This window comes from Leuresthes tenuis, unplaced genomic scaffold, assembly GCF_036924035.1.
Source record: "Leuresthes tenuis unplaced genomic scaffold, fLeuTen1.0.hap1 SCAF_2, whole genome shotgun sequence".
Lineage (NCBI taxonomy): Eukaryota > Metazoa > Chordata > Actinopteri > Atheriniformes > Atherinopsidae > Leuresthes > Leuresthes tenuis.
In genome coordinates this window covers 38,044,975-38,069,445 of record NW_027325356.1, presented here as the reverse complement: position 1 = coordinate 38,069,445, position 24,471 = coordinate 38,044,975, and the positions used below count along the sequence as shown (strand labels likewise).

The window sequence follows — 24,471 nt, the reverse complement described above, 5'->3', positions numbered from 1 at the left end:
ATAAATTGGGGACAGAGGAAGCTGGTTAGCATTGTCATTTTGAGCGTGAAAATGACTCGGGACAAAATAACATGCTGGTACTTTCAGTTGTTTGTTTTGGCATATTTTCTAAAGAAAGAAATGGGGAAAATGAAATGAAGCTTTACCTTTATTCATTTCAGGCACCATAAAACAATGACTGAGCAGAAAGTGGAGCAGTTTTTTTTTCAGCACAATGTGATCATGGCATTTCTTTGAGCAAACTATACACAACTCTAATGTCAAAATAACAAATGCTTTCATACGAGCATATGCTGACCATAGTCTTTGCCAAGAACAAAGCCTTAAACTCAAAGCAAAAAAAGATGGGGGTTATCAGACGATGGCCTCAGTCTGATGTGTTCATATTATATTTATGTTGTGATACGTGCCGTTTGATTGACAAGTGCAGTTATTACACTGAAGCATATTGGAAAAGATTTAATTGATTAGAGAAAGGAACACATGATCCCTTTCACCGAGACCACAGCTGTCAATAAGACTTGTTGGTTACAGCCCAACAAGCATCAAGGCATCGAATGTTTGAATTATTACATAAACTCAACTAAAGTTAGAGGAAAATTACATTTCCGTCTTTGACTCCCTGCCATAACAATCCAAGGAACGAGCTTCCAGTCACAGCAGTGAACATCAAACTGTCAGTTGCACTAATCATAAGTTGCGTCACAAAGCTGTGTCCAGGCTGACTAAATCTAATCTACAAACATGTAAGCCACAACTGTGATTTATGAGAGAACCTTTGATCATTACAATAGCAGGAAAGGGGGGAGTGTTAACATTTTTTTAAAACTCTTAGTAAATAAATGCATGTGTTTTCTTAAAGAAGGAAAGGGGACAGCTTGAAAACATCTGTAATGGCACGTAATATGTAGCAGCACTTTATTACTAAACTAGGAAAAAAGCTCATGAGGGTGGCATGGCACATTCACTTAATGATAAAACAGCAGGAAAGACTGTATTCAGCACAGGAACCGGACTCCCACCCTGCCTTTGGCTTCTGGTAACGTCTCTCTGTAAACTACTTCCTTACTTACTGCGAGCGACTGACCCTCAAAGAGATCAACTGATAAGAAAAAAACTGTTACATTCTTACAAAGTCCAACGTTGATTAATAAAAGATTACCAGTGTCATATGACAGGCAGACAAGCTTTACAAAAAGCATCCAAGACACAAGCGATCAGTTCAATGTTCATCAAGGCAGAAAGAATGATAAAAAGTAGCTGTGAAGTCTCAAAAATAGAGGTCTTTGTGTTATCGTCCCATCGTAGAAAATTCCACAGCATCAATGGGCGTGTCCACACACAGCCCAAACATCCTCAGGGAACAGTGTGCAGTCAGCGGTATGGCTGGGGTCAAGAGGACCCCTCTCTGCCCAACATCTCCAGGACATTCACAGAAAATCTTCACTGCACTGAACAGAAAACAGAGCAGACGCAGATACCGTGAGGTCGGCTTGGGTCTGATAAGGGAAGGACGTCGGGCTGAGCAGATTTACAGGCAACATCCTTGGACTCACCTCAGTGTTCATACAAGTTTGGCTTTAGAAAATGAGCGATTTAACAATAGTGAGTTTGGTGCAAGTTCCGAAACATGAAAAACATCAAAGAGTCACAGAAGAAGAATATGCAGAATAAATAATGATGAGGGGTTTGACTGGATGGAACTGCTGCAAGCCTCAGCCATACAGCACAAGCATAAAGGGGACTGGTTGACATCTGGGGAAGATCCACTCTAATATCATATGGGTGGCAGCAAACGACCGGTTAGCTTAGCTTAGTAGATAGACAGGAAAGAGGTGGAAACAGCTGGCCTTGCCAACCACCTTCACACAGAGCTTGTCGAGTTACCCAGACTACAGACTATGATCCAAAGATAAGCTGAATCAGCAGCTGCTTCTAAACAATAAATCAAGTCATGTCCTAAACGCTCGTACTTTTGTTTAAAGTCGCCTTTCGAGGGTAAGTTTCATATATATTAATATATTTGTTTCAACAAATATATTTTGTGAATTTTCAACAGATTCCAGAAAATAACATAACAAAATGGTTTGGCTTGGCTCCAATAGCTCCCACACTAAACAAAGCGCAATATTGAACCAAACTGAAAGATATGTTTAATTCCAGTGGAAATGGGTTGGTTTTTTTATGTTGTTACTGTTGTTTCAACTGAATCGTAAATGCTGCTGCAGCCACAAATACTCAATAGTGCATTAAATGTGATACAGCTCACAACTTTGCCCTCCTCGAATCTTGTTGAGTAATGGCTGTAGCGTCCTGTCTCGTTTTTCAAATGTCACACAGGCTGGTTGACACAAATTTTTTAGGATATGAACAAACAGCTCATTTTTTTTTAACTTTTCATCCAAAATATAAGATATCATCCCCCTCATCCTTAAATGAGACAGACAGGCATGATGTCGACTCGTACAACAGAACGGATAGAAGACAGTTCATTCAGTAGGCTTTTATGGCTCACAGTATATAGCGGTGTGTAATGGCTTTGGGTAATGACACAAAAAAACTGGGGTTTCTTTAGTTCCAGTTGCTGAAACCTAGTTGATTTTCTGGAACAGTTAAATTTTGCAAGTTAATCAGGGCTGTCTCTCCGCATTTCATCACAGAAGTCAACATCAAGCTCCTCAGTGAGCTTCACAAGGAGATTTGCAAGACGACAAGGAATGCTGGTTTTATTCATCTTAGGAAAAGACTGCAGATGCATCATTTTGTATGGCTGCACACTGTAAGCATTCCGAATATTAAATGATGTAATATTCTTCTGGGTCTGATACTGTACCTCCTAACATGTGGCGGGGAAAGGTTCGGTGCCTCCCCTCTGAATCTGGTGCAGACACAGTTAAAGGACACTTTATTTGAGCAGAAACCATGTCTCAGCAGTGAGACGAGTATCCTACTCAGATTTTCAGCTGAGTCTCCTCCCTCCTCACTGAGAGCTTTTCTGAACCAGCCCCGCCTGCTCGTTCCTTCTCTCGTCCCTGCATAGCTCGTCCACAGTAAAGTGGCTGCCGGTGTCCTCTGCTTTCACAGAAGAAGACACGGGCTCAGTAGGTGAGGTGACCCCTGAAGCCTGCAAGTGAAACTGTGTTTGGGAGCTGCTGGGAACTACAATGGGTGAGACAGGGGACAAGGGCCCCAAGGGTGAGTAACGTCTCAAGGAAACACCCTTCAGATTAACGGCAAGCTCCAGAACCAGTTTTCTCGATGGCCGACGGTGGCAGGGGGGTAGAGAGGATAACTGTGAGGTGGGCGGAAGTCTGTTATGGGCTGATGAGTCACTGGGGCAAGGTGTAGGAGGTCCAGACTGTGGAGTTCCGGGGCTGCTGACAGGTGACACCTCCTCATCCTCTGGACTGTCCACTGAGTGCAAGGAGAGAGGTGATGCAGGACTCTCTGGCGTGTCAGACTGCAGGTCCATCACGGCTGAGCACCATGAGCTCTGCAGCCCCCCGACATCGACCTCATCCCTGAGTCCAGTTCCTGTTGCGGCCCCACCCTCGGGTGCCGGCTCCCCCACAGTTTGGTAGCAGTGGAGCCCCAGTGTGATCTGTGTGGGTCCAGGGGGATCCAGTAGTGAGGCGTGGCCTCTGGCTCGGCCACCACTGTGGAACAGACGACTCCACAGATGCCCGAGACGCCGTCGAGAGGAGGACGAGGTGGAGCGCCGAGTCGAGTGGCGCCTCATCTGTCTGCGCATTGCCAACCGAAGGTTCTGTAAGACGGAGGTCTGGAACACCAAGAAACAATCAGCTACGTTTCTATTTCACTGGAGATTTCATTGAGTACATCTCTTGTCTTGAGCTGCCCCTCATTTCTTTCTATATTAGGATTTTGTCTCATATATATATATATATATATATATATATATATGAGACAAAATCCTAACAAGCATTTCTTTAAGTAGTCTTCAGGAATAGTTTTCCAGGGTTCATGAAGGACATTTCAAGGCTCTTCTTCGGATATTGGCTGCCTTTTGTTCAGCTCTTTGTCGAGATGATCCCGTCGTTTGTCATACCTCAATCTTCTCTCCCCGTTTCCCTTCCTTAAAAAAGGCTTTTAGACAGGCAGACTATTTCTGATGAGGCTTCAGTGAGCAATAAATGGATCAACTGAGGGACCAGATGCATCTTATGAGCCCTATCAAGTCTTTGCTGGATATATTTCCTATTTCTTAAGAACTTATTTTGTCCTCCACTTGTCCATTTCCTCATCCACATCCTATACCATGCTGAAAAACTGCAACATTGGTGGCTGATAGCTGTTTTGGAATCACCTTGTTGGTGCAAAAATACAATTTTCTCCCTGTTAAACTGTGTAATATGTGACTTATTATTTGTTTTGTTGACGAAAATAACAAATGATGTGCCTTTGCAACAGGCAGCTTGTAACAAAGAGCTACAAGATACTATTTAGATATTAACTGAGTTGTGTGTTATGTATCGACACAACAACAGTTCATCTCTTGAGTTGGGTGCTTATTTTACACTTGAATAATTAATCCGGCAATGAAAATATAAAGAAATGGGGTGTAGCTCAAGACTTGTGCACAGCACAATACACCACTGTGCACATATGTGTTACCTGGGTGGGGTTGTACACTGGGAAATCCTCCACTGGAGGAATGAGACCCTGGGCTATCAGCTGACCATATGAAGGGGGAGCTTCTCTCTGAACGAACTCTGCCTCCATGCGAGTCATCTGAGTCTCAAAGGCTCTGCAAGCAGAAGGGCAACGAGAGGGAAAGAGAACAAGGGATCAGAAGAGATTATGCAGACTGCCAGATAAACTGGTTAAGATTTGAATCCAATCAGACAGCAAACCGTTAAACTTTTTTTTACACTGTTAGTGAGGAGGATTAATGAAAATGTTGTTTTGCATAAAACAAGCGCTGCTGGGGTTTGGCTTCTTTCAACAGAACTCCCCGGGCTGTCACATGTGCAAAACTTAGGTATTTTCTGTTCAAACCTAAAACATTCACAAGTTCCAACCAAAATGTTGGTGACTGATGTTTTTAAAGCAGAAGACCAACAGAGAGATGATGCACACGGACTGAGGAGGAGGAGGAGCGCTCACCTGTATTCTCTATTCCTGAGGGAGTGGAGTTTGAGGGCACAGCCGAGGGCAATAACCAGCAGGAGACTGCACACCAGACTGCCAATCAGGACGACCGTGATCACTTTCCTGGGCACCGCCGCCAGGCAGTCCCTCTCATCGCTCCCATCTAAGCAGTCCTCCTGGCCGTCGCAGCGCCACGTCTCAAAGATGCACAGGTTTGTGCCACAGTGGAAGTTTCCTGGTTGGCAGTCATAGCAGTTCTTCTCGTCCGACCCATCTGGGCACCTCTTCTGATTGTTGCAGCGCTCCGACGCTGGGTAGCACACTCCGGTGCCACCTTCGCATGGGAACTCCCCGTCTGCGCACATCGCACATTCTTCCTCATCGCGACCGGACGGGCAGTGCCAGTAGCCATCGCAGCGCTGGCGTTCAGAGTAGCAGCCCTGGTCACTGCCACAGGGACGCTCGCCAGGGAAACAGTAACCTTTGACCTGGGGGGGTGGAGGGAGGGATATATCACTGTTTAGACACCAAGAGGACCACTTGGTTCTCAACAGACCTGTTACTTGTTTCAAATGAACAGAGCAGTGACAAAGTTTTGATTTTTGAAGACAGAAAGAAATAAAATCAGTACTTTAAAGAGCTTAACTACAAGGTTTGTGGTATAGAAAATGAAAGACACCTGTGCTACCTGGTATGTGGCATTAAAGCCGTGTCCTGGGCTGCGAGGCTGCGCCACATACAACACACTCATCTGGCCTCGGCTTGACTCCAGCAGTGCCGGGCGCCTGTTGTTATGATGCGACAACACCTGTAAGAGATGCTCCACGTGCTGCAGCAGGCCGTCGTAGACATGCAGAGAGTCTCCAGGCCCCAGCAGCAGGTCCAGCTGCAGCACAATGGGTTTGGGGTCCTGAGTGTCCAGCAACCAGGAGCACCTCAGCTCGGACACAGCGCTCCGGTTAGGGTGGAAAAAGTCTGGAGAGGCAAAGGAGCCGTAGAAGTTTCCCAGACGTTTGCCACAGGTGGTGTCGGGGCACCCCAGCTCATCACTTCCATCGGGGCAGTCTCTGGCTCTGTTGCAGCGCAGGGTAGCAGGCAGACAGCGGGTGGTCTGGGCCTCTGTGCACGGCAGGGAGCCGAAGGGACAGAGGCCGGGCCGGAATTCAGTGGGAGGAGGGGAGCAGCCGCGTTCATCTGTACCGTCGCCACATTCATCCTGACCATTGCACTTCCATGAACGAGGAAGACATTTCCCGTTTCCGCACAGGAACTCATCAGACTGACAGCTGCTCTGACCAAGGTGACCTACAGAGGACAGACATTCAGACATGAACAGAACATCTGATGCATCAGTGATCACTTTTTTGTCATGTAGGGCACAGCCTTAAAAGATTTTTCATGGGAACAGTAAAAAAAAAAGTGGACCTATTTCAGTAACACTGCTGGAGGAAAGGCGATAACACTTGTTTATGTATTTCACTAAGATTGTGGTTGATTGCACTGAAATGTACCTGTAATGGTTAGGGAGTGGGTCACACATCTGCAACACTTCTAACGATAATAATGTCTAAGTATTCTCCTCTACCCTGCTTACCTCTGATGTAGGAGAGCCGGAAGCCCTGGGCTTGCCCGGAGCTGTTGGTCTGAGAGTGGAAGTGCAGCCAAATGCGCCCCCTGGTGGAGATGAAGGGAGGAGGCAGCACTGAGCCACACAGCCTGGATTCTCCGCTCCACGTTGGTGTCAGCAGGAGCCAGTCTCCCACGCATCTCACTGACTCAACAACGTCAAAGTTGCGGAAACTATAGCACATGATCATGTTAGAAGCCGACTCCACAGCAATGTAACGTGACTGTGGTTCGTGTGTGAGGTGACGCTACCTGACGGTGATGACCTCTCCTGGACTTCCCTGTATACGCCAGCTGCAGTTGACCCCAGGGGGGTAGTTTACAGGCCAGGAAGGGCTGTAGATCACACCCCTCCGCTCTGTGTGCACCTCCACCTGCTCACTGCAGCCCGCTGGAAGAGACAGACGGACATGTCAGAGCAAAAAAACAAAGACACTTAACAGGTCATTCATCCAGGATGAGTCTGGGAACTCTAAACAAAAACAGAGAATATCTCATGTTGGATCTTTTATTTCTGAACAGTATAAAAACACAATATATTATGTCCCGACTAGGCAATGAGCCTGGGGCTTTTGAGGGGAGGGCTCTATGCTGATTGCATGAGGGCCAAAACAGAAAAACTGGCAGCCAAGGCAACAGCGTCTCCTGCCGTCATCACACCATTGCTCCAGGGAACATCACACAGAGTGAGGTGGCCAAGAGGAGCTCCAGCAATGAAAGACACACCTCTGTGTGGAGAGCAGGCGCTGGATTAAAATATTTTTGTAATAAACTGAAGCATTATGATCGTGGAGTTTTTGTTGGAATCCCTAAATTATGACAGTGTAATAAAAATGGGAACAATGTTATTTCATTCTTATGTTGAGAATAAAGGCACAGAACAGCTGCTCTAAAAGCCTCTCAACAACAGAGGTAGAACTCTACTATTTAACAGCGATTATTCATCTCTGACGCGCAGCTCAGAGACATCTCTGCTGAGTGAGAGTGTGTTTCAGGCTTTCTTGATGCATCAGTGAAGTCAGCAGCAGAATGAAGCAGGGTGGTGGGGGTGGGTCATTAAAAGCTCAGTGATGGGTATCGACAACCAGGACATGTCTCGCTTGGCACACAATATATTGTATCCTGTGTCCATTTGCTGCAGTGATTCTGAGATTTTCACCCCCCACACCCCCACCCGGCCCCCCTTCTGTTCTCACCTCATCTTAAGTGATCGCTATTTTACGTGTACGTTTCTTCTGTCTCCAACGCAAAGTTGGCGCTTGACAGTGCAAAATTAAAGATAAAAAGCTCCAAGATATTCTGAAAAGTGGAGGATGTCCTGGTGGAGGATGAGAAGAACCCCGACAGCAAAGTTGAGGCAGGAGGTGAGGGAAAACAAAACTTAATTTATTACAAAACAAACAATAAGCAGTGACTAGCCAGAATGCCAGAAAACTAAAATCAGAAGACAGAAAACAACAAAACCTGATAATGACTATGAATGCGGACAAGAACTAAAATTGATCAGGAAAGCATGAAGTGGTAAATATCTGGCAATGACTGAGACACTACAAGGAGACTATATACTGTGGGGAGAGTGATTAGTGAACGAGTGCAACTGAGAATAATGAACACAGGTGAAGGCAGTGGAGCTAATAAGCAGACAGGAAGGAACTGAGGAAAGCTATGGGTGAGAATGTGAAACAGACCTGAGGACATAGAACCAAAATAATAAACGATAAAACCATGAAAAACACTAGAAAAGCTGAAAAAACACAAGCCAAAAACCACAGATCATGACAGTGACTTAATCTGGATAACATTTTCAGTGATGGAAATGCTTTGGTACAGCTCTGATACTTGAATAAAATGACCAAAAACAACAATGTAAAAACCTCCTTAACAAGAAGAGAAACTATAGTAATAATAATGATAGTTGTCACACCGTTCCAGCAGTAATAAGTAATGAGTGCAACATTTCCTAGATGAGGTACAAAGTCATTTAGTAAAGCTTTGCTGGCAGCTTTAAGCTCCTCAATTTTTCATTTGTGTTCTGAAAAAAACAACACGTAATCCTCTGAAGGCCCGAATGTGCAGAAACATTGAGATGGGATACTGGTGTCAACACGAACAACATGGGAGTTCCGCTTCCAAAGCTAGAAAACGGATAACAAAGCAATATGTCTGTAGGTGTGCATTCATGAAAGTAAACTTCCTTTAAGAACAAGGCAGGCCAAGCCAGCACCAACACCTGGTTGGGGTAGTGTTTGTTTAATGAAACCTATGAATTACTTCCCTCCCTATCACACACACAGCCTTCTAAACTCAGTTTGTGTTGCTTTAGCAGCCTTCTCCTTTGTGCTCATGCCAGTAAGGTGCAGTGCATGATAACACGAGGGGGGGTGAAGGGGAGGAGGGAGGAAGAGGGGGACTGACTGGCTGCAGAAAGGCAGTGATGTAATGCTGATAGCAGCATCACATTTGTGAAAGAGCATCCATGTTTCTACACTAACCCCGATCATTTACCCACTACAGATCAATGCAGCCGCAGATCTCTGCCGGATGACTGATAGACCCTTCTCACTCCACGCGATAACAACAATGAAATCTAAGTCCTGATATTCAATAACAATCTGTGGCAGAAGCAAAAATAACCACAACCACGACCATCCAGGTGTGAGCAGCAGGTTTTAGAGAGGCGCTCTGCTGTGGCAGCCAGGGATGTGATCATATCACAGGATTAAAATGCCTCCAATGGTGTGAGGGATGCAAAGAAACACCGAGACACGCAGAATCTGCGCAGTCAATGTTCGCGGTTAATGACAAGAAGCATCACTTGGATGTCATCGTGTGTGCTTGAGGCTTAACGACAAAAGCCACATAAACAGGTGCACAGATCTCCACTAAAACAGCGGAGCGGGTGTAGATGCATTGTTGTTGTTTCTCACCTGCACAGAGCAAAGGACAGTGGATCCACAGCAGCCCGAGCAGCAGCAGCAGCAGCTCCGTCTGCACCATGCTCCGGTGGGGGCCTCCGCTCTTATCTCGGACACGATTTCCACCGTTTGCTAGACATCTGCGTGATCCGGCGAAGCTCCGGCATCTGCTGTCAGCTCAGACTCACCGACGGCTTCGCGTTTGAATGCATTGTGTTCTTTGCAGGGCCAGCCGGGACGCCAGAGTCAAGGCAGCGACAGCAAAGCATGGCGCTTCCGGTTGTAAGCTTCAAAACAAAAGCAACATTCGGTCAGAAAACATGCAGCACTTTGGGGACCAACGGCTCAAATCAGTAGTGCCTACCTAGAAATATATCTAGGACGTATTTCTGACACTTTATCTATTCAAATTATTTACAATTTTGTCTATATTTCATGTTTCCTGATTAAAATTAAACCAAAATTGATGCAATTTGATGTTTCAGATGTAGTTATACCCCCAGAAACAAGACTTGAATAGCACACAATAAAAACTTTTTAAAAAGACAACTAAACACACTAGTAATTTACGGCATAAGCACACAGTAAGAGCCCTGTGAGGTGTAATGCTTTACAACCCTCAGCTCTGTGCCTACTTTTTAAATGTACTTAAATGATCGCTCAAACCTGGACAATAACTGGCACAATAACTGAAGGAAATGAGATACTATATATATAAAAGCTCTTAATATATATATATATATATATATAACAAAATATATCAATAGCAAGACACGAAGGGATTTCAAATTAAATGTCTAAAACTAATTGAAGAATTTAAGTGCGCTCGGAGAACGACTCGAGAAGTGATAATATATATAATATTTATAATCATAATATTTGTAATAATATCTATATAATATTGGTATATTACTTACCAATAATTAGCTAACACTGTGTTGTAAGAGAATGGTTGAGGAGTTTTGAAAGTAAATAATCTTCGTTATCCGTTCTTTCGGTGGGGGGGGGGGGAATCTTATACGTCAGTTAAAACGTACACGTCTTATTTTGTAGGAAAAAACAATAAACTTCCGCTCTAACAGCGGGTCTTTGTGCACTCAGTTTTGCCCATTTAAAAGGCTCACATTAGTCTTTGTCTGTGTCACTTCTTATTTGTCCAGGTTTTGGAATAGATATTTGAGTTCTTACTAGAAAAAGTTTTACAAGTAGCGTTCTGGGGTGGAATGATATAAAGAGGCCGCTGCGCCTTAATCTTCTCCCCCAAAACCTTCATTTTGTTTCGTTGTCGCCACCGTGTGTTGAGAAGCTTGTACTGCAAGTTACTCTAACAAAGTGAAAGCAGAAGTTTGCGCAAATTAGTTTCATTTACAAATATGCTACCATAGATGTTTCATGAGCAAAAAAATGCTAGTGAAGCATTTTTTAATTTTCAGCAATATTCAATGAGAGTTGAGTTTTAAAGGGAAAGAAAAAGACTAACAGAATAAGAAAGAAAAGGCACCGCTGGGATTCGAACCCAGGATCTCCTGTTTACTAGACAGGCGCTTTAACCAACTAAGCCACGGCGCCGATAGAGACGAAGATCGGCAGGAAGCATTTTGAATCATGTGATATCGTTCCGTATGTCGTAATATGATAGTAAAATGTTATATAAAAATCTTTAAAATGCACATTGACTACCGAGACTGAAGAGTTGTGTCCGAGAAGGTGGTCATCAGCTCGGGAGCACCACAGGAGACTGTACTCTCAGTTTCTCTTCATTCTGTAAACCTCAGATGTCCTGTACAACTCGGAGTTGTGTCATCTCTAGAATTACTCTGATGATACTGCAGTTGTTGGATGCCTCAGTGATGGATAACAGGCTGGCACAGGGTGATGGTCAATCACTTTGTGGTATACTGTGGGAACAATCGCCTCATCTTGAACAAACAAAACAGAAGAGATGATTGTGGCTTTTAGGTGGATCAGGAATAAGCCAAACACTGTGTCCATCCTCGGAGAGGGAAGGAAATAACAGACTGTACTTCTTGAGGATGCTAAGGTTCTTCAATGTCTGCACCAAAATCTTGCCAATTTTTTGTACAAGTCCGTGGGTGGAGAGGGACATCTGCTTTGCAGCCATCTGTTGGGGCGGCAGCATGGGGGGGGACTGCTCCGGAACCAGCACCGAGCAGCAATAACACTGCAGTGTCATCATTTTCTTTTGGGATAAATAAAGCATTTTTTTTTCCATCTAATATAATTCCATCCTCATTTAATTTAATTTCTTCAAGTTACTCTTGAAATATGTAAATAGCTGGTCTATGCAGGGAGTTCTAGTTACAAGAAGAGAATGACATCTTATCCATTCATGTTAATACAGTGGTAAGAAAAAAACAAACCACTAATGGTGTGACAGCATCAATATTGTTAATCTACAGATGTGACAGTATGCCAGCTTAGAGTTTAGGTTCCAGTCTATCTGTGTAACACTTCTTCAGTCGCTAGCTGAGCTCCACAGTCGTCTGAAGGACTTGTTCACTCTCCGAACGTCCACTGAAGCGGGGAACATTTAGTGTGGCTGCGGTGAATTAAGTGAACACATGGGTGTACGGCCCTGTTTTTTACAGCTGGTGGATAACTGCCAATTCAACTGCATTAAAGACTGACAAACATTGACAACGACCTCGTAGATAGTCTTTGCAAGACCTCTGAATTAAAACTGGAGATCAGGCAGCTCACAGGCAAATCAACACAGTAAAAACGTAATTTGCTGTTGGACATGAGTTGGTTTGGTAGAACTAAGGTCTCCTCTGTATGACTGCAGCAGAATGAGCATTGGGGATAGGTTTTAAAAGTCTCATTAGGGTTCTCTTGTGGTGCTGCCAGTTTGCAGACTGTGACAGGACTACCGGTTAGAACAGGCTGTCTCTGAAATGCACAAGAGAAGAGTATTTTCGTTTTCTGTCATGTTGTGGTGGCTGGTTTTAGTTTCTTTTTGGGGGGTAGAAGCAGTGACATCCTCACGTGTCTGATATTCTCTGTAGACCTGACACTGATACAACCAGAACATGTTGGCTCAGCTCTTGTTGCACCAAAAGTCTTTTCCTCTTTTGATTCCAAATCTGGTTGCTCCAGAAGGTAAATGAAGCACTCTTATATGTTAAAAAGTTAAAAAATACAGTGTATAGTTAATCTCTATGTCTTTCCATTTAGTCAGACTGAATAATGAAAACTGCATAAGCTTTATCTTTTTAGAATAGATTAGATCTGGTGGCACATGCTGAACCGGAGATTAATAACTACATAATCAGTGAGATGACTCATGTCCATTGTACCCTTTCAAACTAATTCTTATCCCATTTTGGAGCTGATGAATTTAAAAATAACCCATTTTCTTCTTCAACAAGCAAGCCACCACACACAGAATATGACATTTCAACAATTTATTCAACAACTTCATAGACATTTCTTAAGAAGAGTGCCACTTTGTTTTATGTTTGGTAAGTGCAGGAACCAAAGCTTTTTACATGCACATGGTCTCAGCACAGATACAGACTATGTTAGTTTTTTTTCCCCCCTCCTTTTCCTCATTTCACTAACGATTTTTCTTTTTTAAAAATTACAGCTTGGAATATCGCGGCCAAAGAAGCTTACCAACAACCACTTCAATGATATACACAACCAATGTTCTTCTTTAATTAAAATATAAGAAACAAAAAAAAAATAGAATCCTACAAAGAAAATATATGTGTAAAAATCAGAAACGAGTCCTACAAATGGCGCTGAGCAGATGAGTCCATGAACGAGCGAATCAAATGATCTGTTATTACTCAGCTGCTTTGCCTCTGTATGAACATTGGTTAGTTTACTTTAAATTAATGTAAATACTAGGAAAACAAAATGAAAGTCACACACTCAGCAAACAAGAAACATTCCTTCCTTCGTCTGATCTGGAGCTCCCATTAGAGGAGGGGACTGGACATGAACACAGGTGACAGAGCAGGAAAGGGGGGGTGTACGGGGTTAGCTTGAACACCAGATCATAGTCCTGCATGGCTTGGTGTTCACTGGAGCAACAACTTCTTTTGATAAATCTTAAATATGACGGCTGGCTGAAGTCTCTAAATGGGATTTAGGTGCAGCGATTGCCCCAGTGGGAGTTCCTCAGACAGAGATCAAAATGATTCTAGCACTTCTGTTAATAATCAATTTCAGGTGCAGGAGTCAATATGACATACTGGATCTGTGTCTGTGGAGCTAACCAGGCCGTCTCAGCCTGACAAACCTCCTTGTTTACTATGCAACTTTTACATTTTCTCCCCATGTACAATGTGGGTCATATGCATGTATATATATTTATATTCATGTGTGGGAGATAATAGGAGATTACTGATGGGCGCACTGCACTCCCGGCCCATGGTGGCTGCCCTCTTCGTCAGAGCTGTCGTTGTACGCTTCTCTGCGGCTGCCGGATGTTGAGCTCTGGCTGACGTCGTAATCCTGCAGGTCGACCTCCTCTGTGTCCCCGGTGATGATGGGTGGCTCTGACCGTGAGGGCAACATGTCCTCCAGCTCCTGCGCAGAGACAACATTCAGCATAATGCAGCTTTAACAGACAGCCTCAGTGTCCAACTCTGTACTGTTCTCAAGAGGTGTTTGTGTCGAGGCTGCACAAGTGACGCGGTTGTTAGTCAGGAAGAAAATCACGTCGCCACAGCTTCAGGAAGAACAAATGCTGCGATCGAGCAAAACCGGACGGTTTCCAACGTGTTCAGACATGACTGACGACCAGCTGATCACCGCCAAGACAGATCCACACACAAGCTGCACAAAGTTCAGCCGAAGCACACGATGACACCGTCGAAAATACACCAGTATGTTGGGGAACTTTTCACTCCGTGTTCATGACACAATTTTTCTGACTTTTTAAAAGTCAATTTGGAAGTCACATGTTGTACTGAGAGCCATTCAGCAGGTAGACTGCAGAGGAAGGCCGCTGCAACTCAAACACAGTATGTGTTGATGCTTACTGTGAGAAACTGCTCCTGGTTTCAGTCCAGCTTAAAAGATGACAAGTCTGCTAACATTTAAAAGCTGAAGAACAATAATTAGGAAGAGAAAACTTTGCTCATGAAGCTCGTGGTCAAAATGTTTATTTCTAGGAAAATAGGCGAGTCAACACAAATAAGGTTCTAATGGTTATCGTTAAAGAGGGAGTTCCACGGTGCCGTCAATCGTTTGTCCAAAAAAAAGCTGCAAGATTTGTTTCAAGCTGCTTAAAAAAAAAATCTAATAAAATCTAATAAAAGGGGTCAGAAAAGTCCCTAAATCCAGATTATCTACCCTACTAAGGAGTTTGTAAAGGCCAGAATATTCAGATCCAGCCCACATATTCCTGAGCCATAGAACAGCGTTTCAGAAGAGAAATAAAATATAAAGAGATTAATCATAGTCTAACTCGTCATACCGTCAGTTTTTCAGGGCTGATCCAGTTGTTGTCAGGAAATTGGACGTCGAACTTGATAAACAGATCCCCCTTCTCAAAGGGGTTTCGGTACTGTGGCATTCCTTCTCCTCGCACCACCCTGACGGAGCCTGGAAAAAAAAGGCAGCTTGGGTTTAAAAAATTAAGTTTATTCACAATTACCTTTAAGAAAAGTCTATTATAACCGAGTGACTAGAAACTTTCCAGAAGTAATTCAAACTCTCACATTGTTATAAACCCTCATTTCCAGCCTCACTCCCAGCAGCATGAACCATCTGACGTGCAAAGATCAGAGACAACCTTATATTCTCAAACTTGCAGTCTTAAGTTAGCTTCAAACTTTACTTGGGTAATCTTCCAACACATTCCTTTAACCAGCATCAACACCAGAGTTTGGTCAGCAATATACGGTTACAAGTAAACTGAGCTGGAAAAGAATTCCAGATTAAGCGAAAAGAATCCAAACCTGGTTCGATGACTTTTCCTGCTGGGTACTTGACGACGATCTGCCTGCCGTCTAAGTGCTTCAGCATGAACTGGAAGCCACACAGCGCCTCCACTAGCCCAATCTTGTGGTTCATGAAGATATCATTGCCTTCTCGCTTGAATGTCTGAAAGTTCAGAGAAAACGATTAGATGTAGACTGAGAACAATGACCCATTATTAACCATCACTAATACCATCAACCAATGATGCAACACTCAATGGAAACAGAAGTCAGCGCTCGTGTTGTTCTGCACTTGGACATGTTTGGATTGATTTTTTTTGTTATTTGAATCACTAAAAAGTAATTAAAAAAACAGTAAGCACAACTACTGTCAGCTTTTTTTTTTTTTTTTAACTTCCTTCTAAGCTGGCCATCTTCTGTCTTGGTGGGATGGTCATTGAATTCAGAGCACTCGTTGTTGTCCGTCTGGTTGGAGGCTGCTGCTGCTTCCACCATCCACTGGCATATTCTCACATTAAAGATAGACACCCTCTGGGGGGACAAATCAGGGCACTGCTACAGCTCAAACAGTCGTTCCAGCTAAGGCAACACCAAATTTAAAGGATAAGCCAAGAAAATATGCAAAGCTCCCCCTCCACCGTGTACTACATTACGTGGCCATTAAACAACACAAGGATTTCCAGAAAAACAAAAGAAACTAGGAGCGATGACATCGAGTCAAAAGCCCAGGGTGAAGGCAGAGAAACAGCGAACAAATCATTTATCTGCTGTACTGATTAAGGCAGGTTTACCTGAGCATGTAAAGGTGTGTGACAGGTAAGCATTTTATTAAATCCATCTACAGCCCTCTTTGGCTGTTTGCACACATGCATAGGCAGACAAATACTTCCACAACAGAGGAAGTCCAGAGTGGCAGAACCAAGTACAAGCTCCACTTTTTGACTGGTTTCTTTTTCTATCGCAGGCCATTCATTTGTTCACCTGCGAGCTCGTAAGATGTATTGAGGAGAAAGAAAATACATGAAGGTAAAGCAGCAGTAACAAGGCAGCAGATAACAGGTTGTAATGTTTACAATGTCAGCTGGGGAGCAGGTGTGATGACTGCTGGGCCACATTCACTCTTTGTAATAAATCTTTCTTTGTTTGGTTTTCCAAATGTAAGCCCATTTGCTGGTTTTCTGTACAACTCGTTTAACAAAGGGAACCCTTTGTTAAACGATTCCAACCTCACTGAAACAGGCAGCTCAAAATAGTTTTATCATTGTGTTTTGGATAGGTAAACTGTAAGCAAACTTGTCATTTCAAATTGTTCTATAGGGTTTTATTTCAGTGGATTTAAAACATTAAACACCTGTTCGGTGCAGATGTTTACATGTGCAAACAGAGAATTTGTCCAGCACAACAGTTGCATGTCATTAATTTGCATCCAGGTGTGGGATGCTAGAATAGAAGCAAAGTAACCTCTTTATGTTTAAGATATAACAGGCACCCCAAACTCTGATATAAGCAAAGAAACTCAGGATTAGATTAATTGCGCTATAGTACTGAAGACTCCTCCACCAACCTCGTGCTCTTTTTCCTGCAGAACAAGGACGATATCCCCAGGCTCGACGGCAGGTGCCTGGTCAGCTTCTCCTCCAAAAGTTATTTTTTGGCCGTGCTTCATGCCTTTGTCCACGTGCACCTCCAGAATCTTCACCTCCTTCACAACTTTCTTGCCCTCGCATTTTTTACAACGATCTTTCTCGCTGATGACCTCACCTTAAGTGGATCACAGAACAAAAACAAAAAAAGATCGGGGATTAGCCAAAATAAAACAGCAGAAATGCTTGATCATGATTTAACGGCAAATAAATTGCCAAAATGAGTGAATACTGCTGCACGAGACAGCGGTACATGGTATATACTTGAAATTAAAAGCATGAAATATGGACATCTTTATGGATCTCACCCTCTCCGTTGCAATCAGTACACACAGACTGCATTTGTTGCACCATTCCTGGGGCCAGCTGTCTGATCATGATGCGCATGCCACGCCCCCTACATGCTGTACATTTTTGTACTGCACCCGTCTTTCCTCCCTGTCTGCATTCATACACATACAGAGATGGATGTGTTGAGAAAAGCTGGAATGATAATATAGCAAACAATCCAACCGACAGTATCAACTCCACTAAAACCATGGTTGTGCAACTTACCCATTACAAGTGCTACACAGTACATTCTTGCTAAGTTGTAGTTTAGTTGTCTTCCCATTGTAAAGGTCTTCCAATGACACTCTACGAAAAAGATTTTGTAAAAAGATGTTTACAAAATGCTTCGCGACAAATTAATAAGAGAGTAAAGGAGAGTTCAGCTAATTCTAAATATAAAAGACTCAGGTAGCAGTGTGAGATTAGAAAATTGGTCTTACTTGAGTGGATGGACCATGTCCTCGCCTCTTCTTCGACCTCCATTTCTGGAGCGGTTTCCTTGTCCACCCATGAAGCCAAAGAGCCCGCCACCAAAAATGTGAGAGAAGATGTCGTCCATCCCCGGGCCTCCCCCACCTCCTTCCCGCAAGCCTTGCTCTCCATAGCGATCGTAAAGTTCCTTCTTTTCAGGGTTAGTTAGAACATCATAGGCAAAGCTGATTTCTTTGAACTGCATATGGAGAAGAGAGAAAATAATTACAAATGCTACAATAAATTATTGGATACAGTTTCATCTCCCTGAACAGAGAAACCTCCCAGGCATATAAATAGGAGCGTACTGACAAACAGTGGGTTTAGCATCTAACAGCGTGTTCGACCTCATGTCTTTCTGTTGCACCCACGTATGAGACATCATTCATACCCCCAGTCAGACTTGTTTCAGTCTCTTTTTTTGTTCTCGACACATTAAAAACAGGTCAGTATGTTAAGAACTGTGACTCTGCCTTTGAAATGAAGTGTGAGTCAAAGCCAATCCTCCTGTGCTTATCAGCTTGCCAGAGGTACAGCTTTAAGGCTATCACCAGGAGAGTTCCTTGTGTTGCGGACACAACAAGCATCCCTGGCTGCCACCTGCAACCGACGCTAGGTTACGAGCATTCATTTGAAAAGACAAAAACACAAAACAGATCTTATATCCATCTGTGTATGTTGGATTTGCTTTTAGACAGATACTCACTTACATTAGATCAACAAGTTGCTGTCAACTAGATTAGGCTAATCTAGTTTTTAAATCAACTTCTCTTGGCTCTACTCAGGTGGTCTTTTTTCTTTAATAGTTGGAAAATGTCATGGGGTGGAGGACAGATGGAAGCAGAAATTCACAAGGACTCAGGAAAAGATGGCCACACTCCCACTAAGCTTCAATAAATATTCCACAAAAGCACTTTACACTTTGTCCATTGCAATCACATCCCAGTGTTCAAAAAAAGGTTTTCTCATGTATAAAGAGATATTTTGGAAAATCACTTTATTATCAAGGTTTGTGATAAAAACGCAAAGATGGTCGGTGTATCCTATGCTAAAGGAGATCTCAAAGGAAACATTGAGGCTCCTTTCCCAACCATTTGTAGAATTAAACCACTCTTAAGATACTTCTGGTTAATTTCAAATTAGACTATTTGACTGGACTCCAGGTCCAACTGCCAGCTAGGACAAGCCATCCTTGCTCGTATTTGACATGACTCTCCAACAGAGAAATAGCAGTATTCCAGTGACTGTGTAGATAAAGCCATTGCTTATTAGCACACACCAATTGTTCACTCAGAAAAGTTTGAGTTAAATTCAAGCAAAAGGAAAATATTTTAGAGTATGGGTTTTAGCTATGTTTGGCGACAACTTGAGAAGAGGCAGAGATGAAAACCGCCAAGAAACCACACCAACCCAGTAAGATGGATTCTCCAACAACACAGAGCAACCACCGAAAATCATGCTTCACACCTACAAAACAGGTGCCTATTCAGCATGCTGCATCAGCCGAAAAGCCGTCTGACAATGCAGATGGAGCATTACACATTGAAAACAAGGGATACAGATGTTTCCAACAGCTAGTTAACCAGTACTTGTTATAATACTGATGCTAACATCAATGCAGTGTTTTTCCATTTTAGCTGTAGCATTTAGTCATAGGGGAGGGTGGTATTACACATTACATTTCTCACAAGTAATGCTCCTTAAGTATTCTTATTTACACCCCCACCTCCCCTCCCATATCCACTGTTATGAAGCCCAGCTTCTACTGAAATTTCAACCAGAGAAAACTGTAAGGTCTTACCTTGTCACCAGCATTTGGATTTTTGTCAGGATGATATTCTTTTGCCAATTTCCGGTAAGCCTAGGAGCACAAAGAAGGTTGAGTCTTACTTGCTAGTTTTTCTTTCACTTCAAGTGTCATGGCTCCAACACTTGAAGGAAGCTTACCTACTGTTTACGCAATCACACGTGACTCCCTTTCGAAACCTTACACAGTTACTGCCGGCGATAAGCTTTAAAACCAATTCTTCACCGACAAACACTTCATCGATTTAATTTGACGGGTCTCCCCATCAACTGTAAGTCCATTATACAGGGAACAAACCTTTACTGTTGAAAACGGGCAGCTCAAAATGTCTGACAATTTCAATGCTAACGTTTGGTTAAACGAGCCTATGCTAATTAGCATAGCTCACTAACATAATACAGTGACGATACTCTAGATCGAATAAATCATAGCAATAACACATACTTTATATAATCTTTTTTCTAAAAAAGAAGCATTGAACTCTCCTGTATGATGAAGTTAAGTAACAAACTAACATAGAACATAGCCGAGTTAAAATACTACCGGAAAACAAGGTGGCTCGCTCAGAGGCAAAGTAATTATGATACGCATTTTAAAAGTCTGAAGGCTAAGACTGGATAAAATGTTACGAGCTTCACATTAACAAAGGTTAATTAAGGAAAATTGAACCCAAATGTAATACATTTAGAAACCGGTTCATTTGTACACGTTAACAATCTGTTGCTGCCCCCTCACCTACCACCAGTAAGCCATTGACATGCGCTGCTCGTAACTCAACACGGATAAATTGATAATTTTACTAGTCACACACTTTGTACCTCATGTCAAAGGAATATCAATAGTTGCCCTTCTGTTAGGAGGCGCGACGTAATAATGCTACATTCACATAACCGTCGACATGTTTAGCTAGCTTAAAACGTGACTAGCAGGCTAAAGCTAACGTGAGGTCAACGGTTGGATTAGTACAAGCGAGCCTTAAGTTTTATAATAATTGTTGTTGGTTCAGTCAGCCTTTTAGTTGAGTGAAAGAAAGTCTGTCTAGTCACCCGATAACAAAGAAACCGTTATGATTAAAGCTTACATCCGAAACGTCACATGAACATCCAGGCCATTAAACATGCTAGTTTAGCAAGCTGCCATAATTAGCTAACATTAGCTAGCTGCGCTTAGCAACGCATTTCCTGGTTATAGCTATTTTAACATTTTGGAACTCTATCCTGAAGCGTGATGTAGTTTATCTTGCGGTTTTTTTTTATTTAAGTACCTTCTTCAGTTCATTTTCAGTTGCGGATGGAGACACTCCGAGAAGGTCGTACAGTTTTGTATCGACAACATTGGCCATGGTGTAGCTGTAGATGTTGCTTCAGCTGGGAGAGAGGATGGACAAAGAGAAGGAGCCGGTTGAAAATGTTTTGCTCGGCTTGCATTTCAATTTCCGGAAATTTAGAGGTTCCCTGAGTACACTGCTGCCCCCTCGCTGCTGGTGTGCTGCACGACGACAGAGCTCGTATCACTCACATTTATTAACTCCTCATTTGTTGACATTGATTTAAGCTCGAAATATTTGTGGGGCTAATGTGAGCCCATATAGGTCTTTAGAAAAGACAGATCAAAGAACAGAGCATGCAAAAGCCTAAAGGTGTACTTTTTATATATAAAAATCAAAATAGTTTTGATCCCACAGTGATATTTTGTGCTTCTTATTCTGCATGTGTCACGACATTGTGGTCCTATGTTGTGCTTACACATTTTTTTTAATGAAATGGAGTGAGCCTTTTATTTTTAATGACATTACCTTTATCACTAGAACCATTTGACCTTCAAAGTGTCATAACGAGTAGTGGTGTAGCGTGGTGGTGATGAAGAACGGGTTACAAAGCCTTTAACTTTTGGGGAAACTTTAGGGATATTTCTGAGATTTTTACCTAAAGTTTTCAGCTGGAAAACTCAATGTTACATTGTGATGTGTCAGCAGCTCTTCAGTTTCATGGTTTCCCTTTCAATTAGGAGAACAAAGTTTGATCTGCTTTTGAAAAGATAAGAAAGGGATGTGGACATATAAATTCCAAATAGTATGAAGGAGGGTTACCCTTTTGGTATAATGTAACTATTGTAGATGACTACTTTGTGGTTGCTTGCGTTTTAGGTTTTTCATCCTACATCCTTGTCTGCAAGAAATATGCTGAGAAATAACTTATTAGATACTTCAATTATGTCTTTATATATGTGTCTGAATGCTTGAGATAGAAACATGACCGTATCAACTAGGACCCTTAATCAAACTTAGTCAAGAACTCAATGAGACTCTGGAAGATAATTTTATAGACCAATAAAAAGACAGTTGTACAAATTAGCATCAAATATGGCAGATTCTAAGGAGATGCTCTGTCACCACTGTTGGTCCTCATAAGACTGAATCCCTGCAACCAGATCATCATAAATAGTTGCTTTAGGTGCAGTTCCAAGGAGGAGCAATAATCAGCCACCTCCTCTACATGGATGAGACTAAGACACATGCTAGGACTGAGCAAAACATTGTCTAAATGATCGATTTCATCAACAAGGATATTGCAATGTCATTTAACCTAGATAAATGCTGTTGAATGTTACCAAAGAGAGGCAGGCTGTACACCGCTGAAGTGAACTGTTAAGTGAGTACCTCACACAGCTGAAACCCACTAAGGGAGAGGAGATAGAGGAGAAACTGTGATGGAAGGATAAGCTCTCACACAGCATGAATCACCAACAGGTTGAGGAAATGTCAGGTATCGAATCCTGACAGTGACTAGAAAAGGCAGGTTGAAGAGACATCACAAAGGCACCAATCATGGCAGATCAAGGATGGGTGCAGAGGACAAGGCTGTGTTCTGCCATACCAGACAGGGCTCAGATGCAGACTGGGCAAAGAAGCCTTGGAGACAGAACACCACATCACAACATTGTGTAAGAAGATGCATGCAGGTATGGTGTGCATGGAATGTAATAAACAAGTGACTGAAATAGTGTTCAGGAGCATATGTACTGAGTTTGGTATTGAAGTCCCAAAGTCAAAATGGCAAATACCTTCCAGTTTGGTTAGGGTTAGGCCAATATCCTGTGGGACTTCCAGATTCAGAATGATAAACTGGTGATGGCTTTGACAACCAGATATTATGACGGCTAACAAACAGCAGAAGAAGGGAAGAAGGCAGATGCGATAAATGTTACAATCTTAAGAGACCACACCAAGACAAAGGAACCCGAGAAGTTGTTAGAGCCACTCTCCCAGTTTGGGGGTCACAGCTCCCAGTGCTTCAGTTACCTCTGGCACCACTTTCACATTCATTCTCCACCTCTTCTGGAATACTTTTGAACTGACAGCTACGAAAGTGCTTGATGGGCCTTCTTCTCTTTCCTGGATGTCGTGGAGGATGTGGTGTCAATGATATCCAAAAAAGATTTTAGATTTTGATTAAGCTGATCACAGTACAGTTTTCCATTTTTTTCCTGGTCCATTTTGAATTACCTTTATCCCAGAGTGAACTGCGACATATGTGAAAAATGCTAACATATGGCTTCTTCTCTGCATTGTAGAACTTTAACCTGCATTTGTGGATGGCACGGTGAACAATGTCCACACATAATGACTTCTGGCAGTGTTCCTGATCCTGTGCAGGGATGACATCCAAGACAAATGCCTGTAATTAAAGCAATACCACTTGAGGACCTGAAAATCACAGGCACCCAGTTCTGATTTTCAGCCACATACTTCCCTCATAGTGATGTATGCAGATTCTACAAATCTTTTGATAAAGCAATTTATCATAAATAATTGTAGATCGTAGATTTTATTAGATTGAGTAACATTACTCAGAAATTGCTCCACAGTTCATAAATGCATTTGTTGGCAGATTTCTGAATCTTTACGTTTGAGATTGCCTATCCGTTGCTTATTAACCCAATTAGTTTTGTATTTGCTCTTCCAGCTGCTTCCTTTATGTACCACTTACATTTACTTTTCAAGGCTTTTGTTGTTGCCATCCCAATGTTTTTGAGGCATGTTGCTGCCATGATATTCAAAAGCCAGACATTTTTATGAAACTTTTAACATTTGACATGTTTTCCATGTTCTAATGTAAATCAAATTTTGCAATTCATTGCTTTATGTTGTTTATTTTTTCTTTGCATTTTTACACAGTATCCCTACCTTTTTTGGAATTGGAGTTGTATTTAACCATATATGATGCAGTGAGTCACTTGTCATTGATTAAAGAAACATGTTTGACTATAGGTTCATGTGGTCGTCAGAAAACCTTGAGAGTTAGTGATGGGACATCACTTAAACATCTGGTGAAATCAAATCAAAGGAAATCAACAGTAGTCAAGACAATGTCTGATAGTGAAGTAAGATTTATGTTCACATGCAAGACGAATTGAAATACCAGGACTAAACATCCGTGTAACCTTAAGCCTTAACACTTGTCAGTGAAACTAAAACTAAAACAAAAAAAAGGTTAAATTTGTCAGGGTACACAAAGAGTGGAGCGATGTTAAAGGATCACGTAGTCTGATAAATCCAGTTTTACTGTGCTCCAGAGTGACTGATGCATCAGAGTAAAGAGAAGTCTATGGGGACAGTGTTATGATCTGAGGTTGCTTCAATTGGTCAGGTC

The 24,471-nt window shown here is 42.5% G+C and overlaps 2 protein-coding genes and 1 non-coding gene across 3 annotated transcripts; all 3 read right to left on the bottom strand.

The window, feature by feature from the left end:
• Positions 1-146: 146 nt before the first annotated feature.
• lrp3 (low density lipoprotein receptor-related protein 3) lies at positions 147-9,916 on the bottom strand. The gene is made up of 7 exons (XM_072381008.1): positions 9,666-9,916; positions 6,991-7,129; positions 6,707-6,912; positions 5,801-6,417; positions 5,128-5,600; positions 4,636-4,768; positions 147-3,781 (listed from the first exon to the last, which is right to left on the bottom strand). The coding sequence occupies exons 1-7, from the start codon at positions 9,733-9,735 to the stop codon at positions 2,981-2,983; spliced, it is 2,439 nt and encodes an 812-aa protein (XP_072237109.1). The 5' UTR covers positions 9,736-9,916; the 3' UTR covers positions 147-2,980.
• A 1,232-nt stretch (positions 9,917-11,148) lies between these two features.
• Positions 11,149-11,222, bottom strand: trnat-agu (transfer RNA threonine (anticodon AGU)). The gene has a single exon. It is a non-coding gene; the product is annotated as a tRNA-Thr (tRNA).
• Positions 11,223-13,213: 1,991 nt separating this feature from the next.
• dnaja2a (DnaJ heat shock protein family (Hsp40) member A2a) lies at positions 13,214-21,230 on the bottom strand. The gene is made up of 9 exons (XM_072381009.1): positions 21,084-21,230; positions 19,814-19,873; positions 17,982-18,211; positions 17,767-17,847; positions 17,520-17,653; positions 17,133-17,329; positions 15,587-15,731; positions 15,103-15,230; positions 13,214-14,210 (listed from the first exon to the last, which is right to left on the bottom strand). The coding sequence occupies exons 1-9, from the start codon at positions 21,159-21,161 to the stop codon at positions 14,022-14,024; spliced, it is 1,242 nt and encodes a 413-aa protein (XP_072237110.1). The 5' UTR covers positions 21,162-21,230; the 3' UTR covers positions 13,214-14,021.
• Between the last annotated feature and the right edge of the window lie 3,241 nt (positions 21,231-24,471).

What these genes read in the sequence shown, in the direction of transcription:
- lrp3 (XM_072381008.1), bottom strand. Translation starts at nt 9,735, where the DNA reads ATGGTGCAGACGGAGCTGCTGCTGCTGCTGCTCGGGCTGCTGTGGATC. An exon ending in CCGGCTCTCCTACATCAGAG is followed by an intron (nt 6,418 to 6,706) that starts GTAAGCAGGGTA and finishes TGTCCTCTGTAG; the next exon opens with GTCACCTTGGTCAGAGCAGC. An exon ending in GCTTTAATGCCACATACCAG is followed by an intron (nt 5,601 to 5,800) that starts GTAGCACAGGTG and finishes CCACCCCCCCAG; the next exon opens with GTCAAAGGTTACTGTTTCCC.
- dnaja2a (XM_072381009.1), bottom strand. Translation starts at nt 21,161, where the DNA reads ATGGCCAATGTTGTCGATACAAAACTGTACGACCTTCTCGGAGTGTCT. An exon ending in TACTGATTGCAACGGAGAGG is followed by an intron (nt 17,330 to 17,519) that starts GTGAGATCCATA and finishes GATCCACTTAAG; the next exon opens with GTGAGGTCATCAGCGAGAAA. An exon ending in TCAGCCCTGAAAAACTGACG is followed by an intron (nt 14,211 to 15,102) that starts GTATGACGAGTT and finishes GTCTCTGCGCAG; the next exon opens with GAGCTGGAGGACATGTTGCC.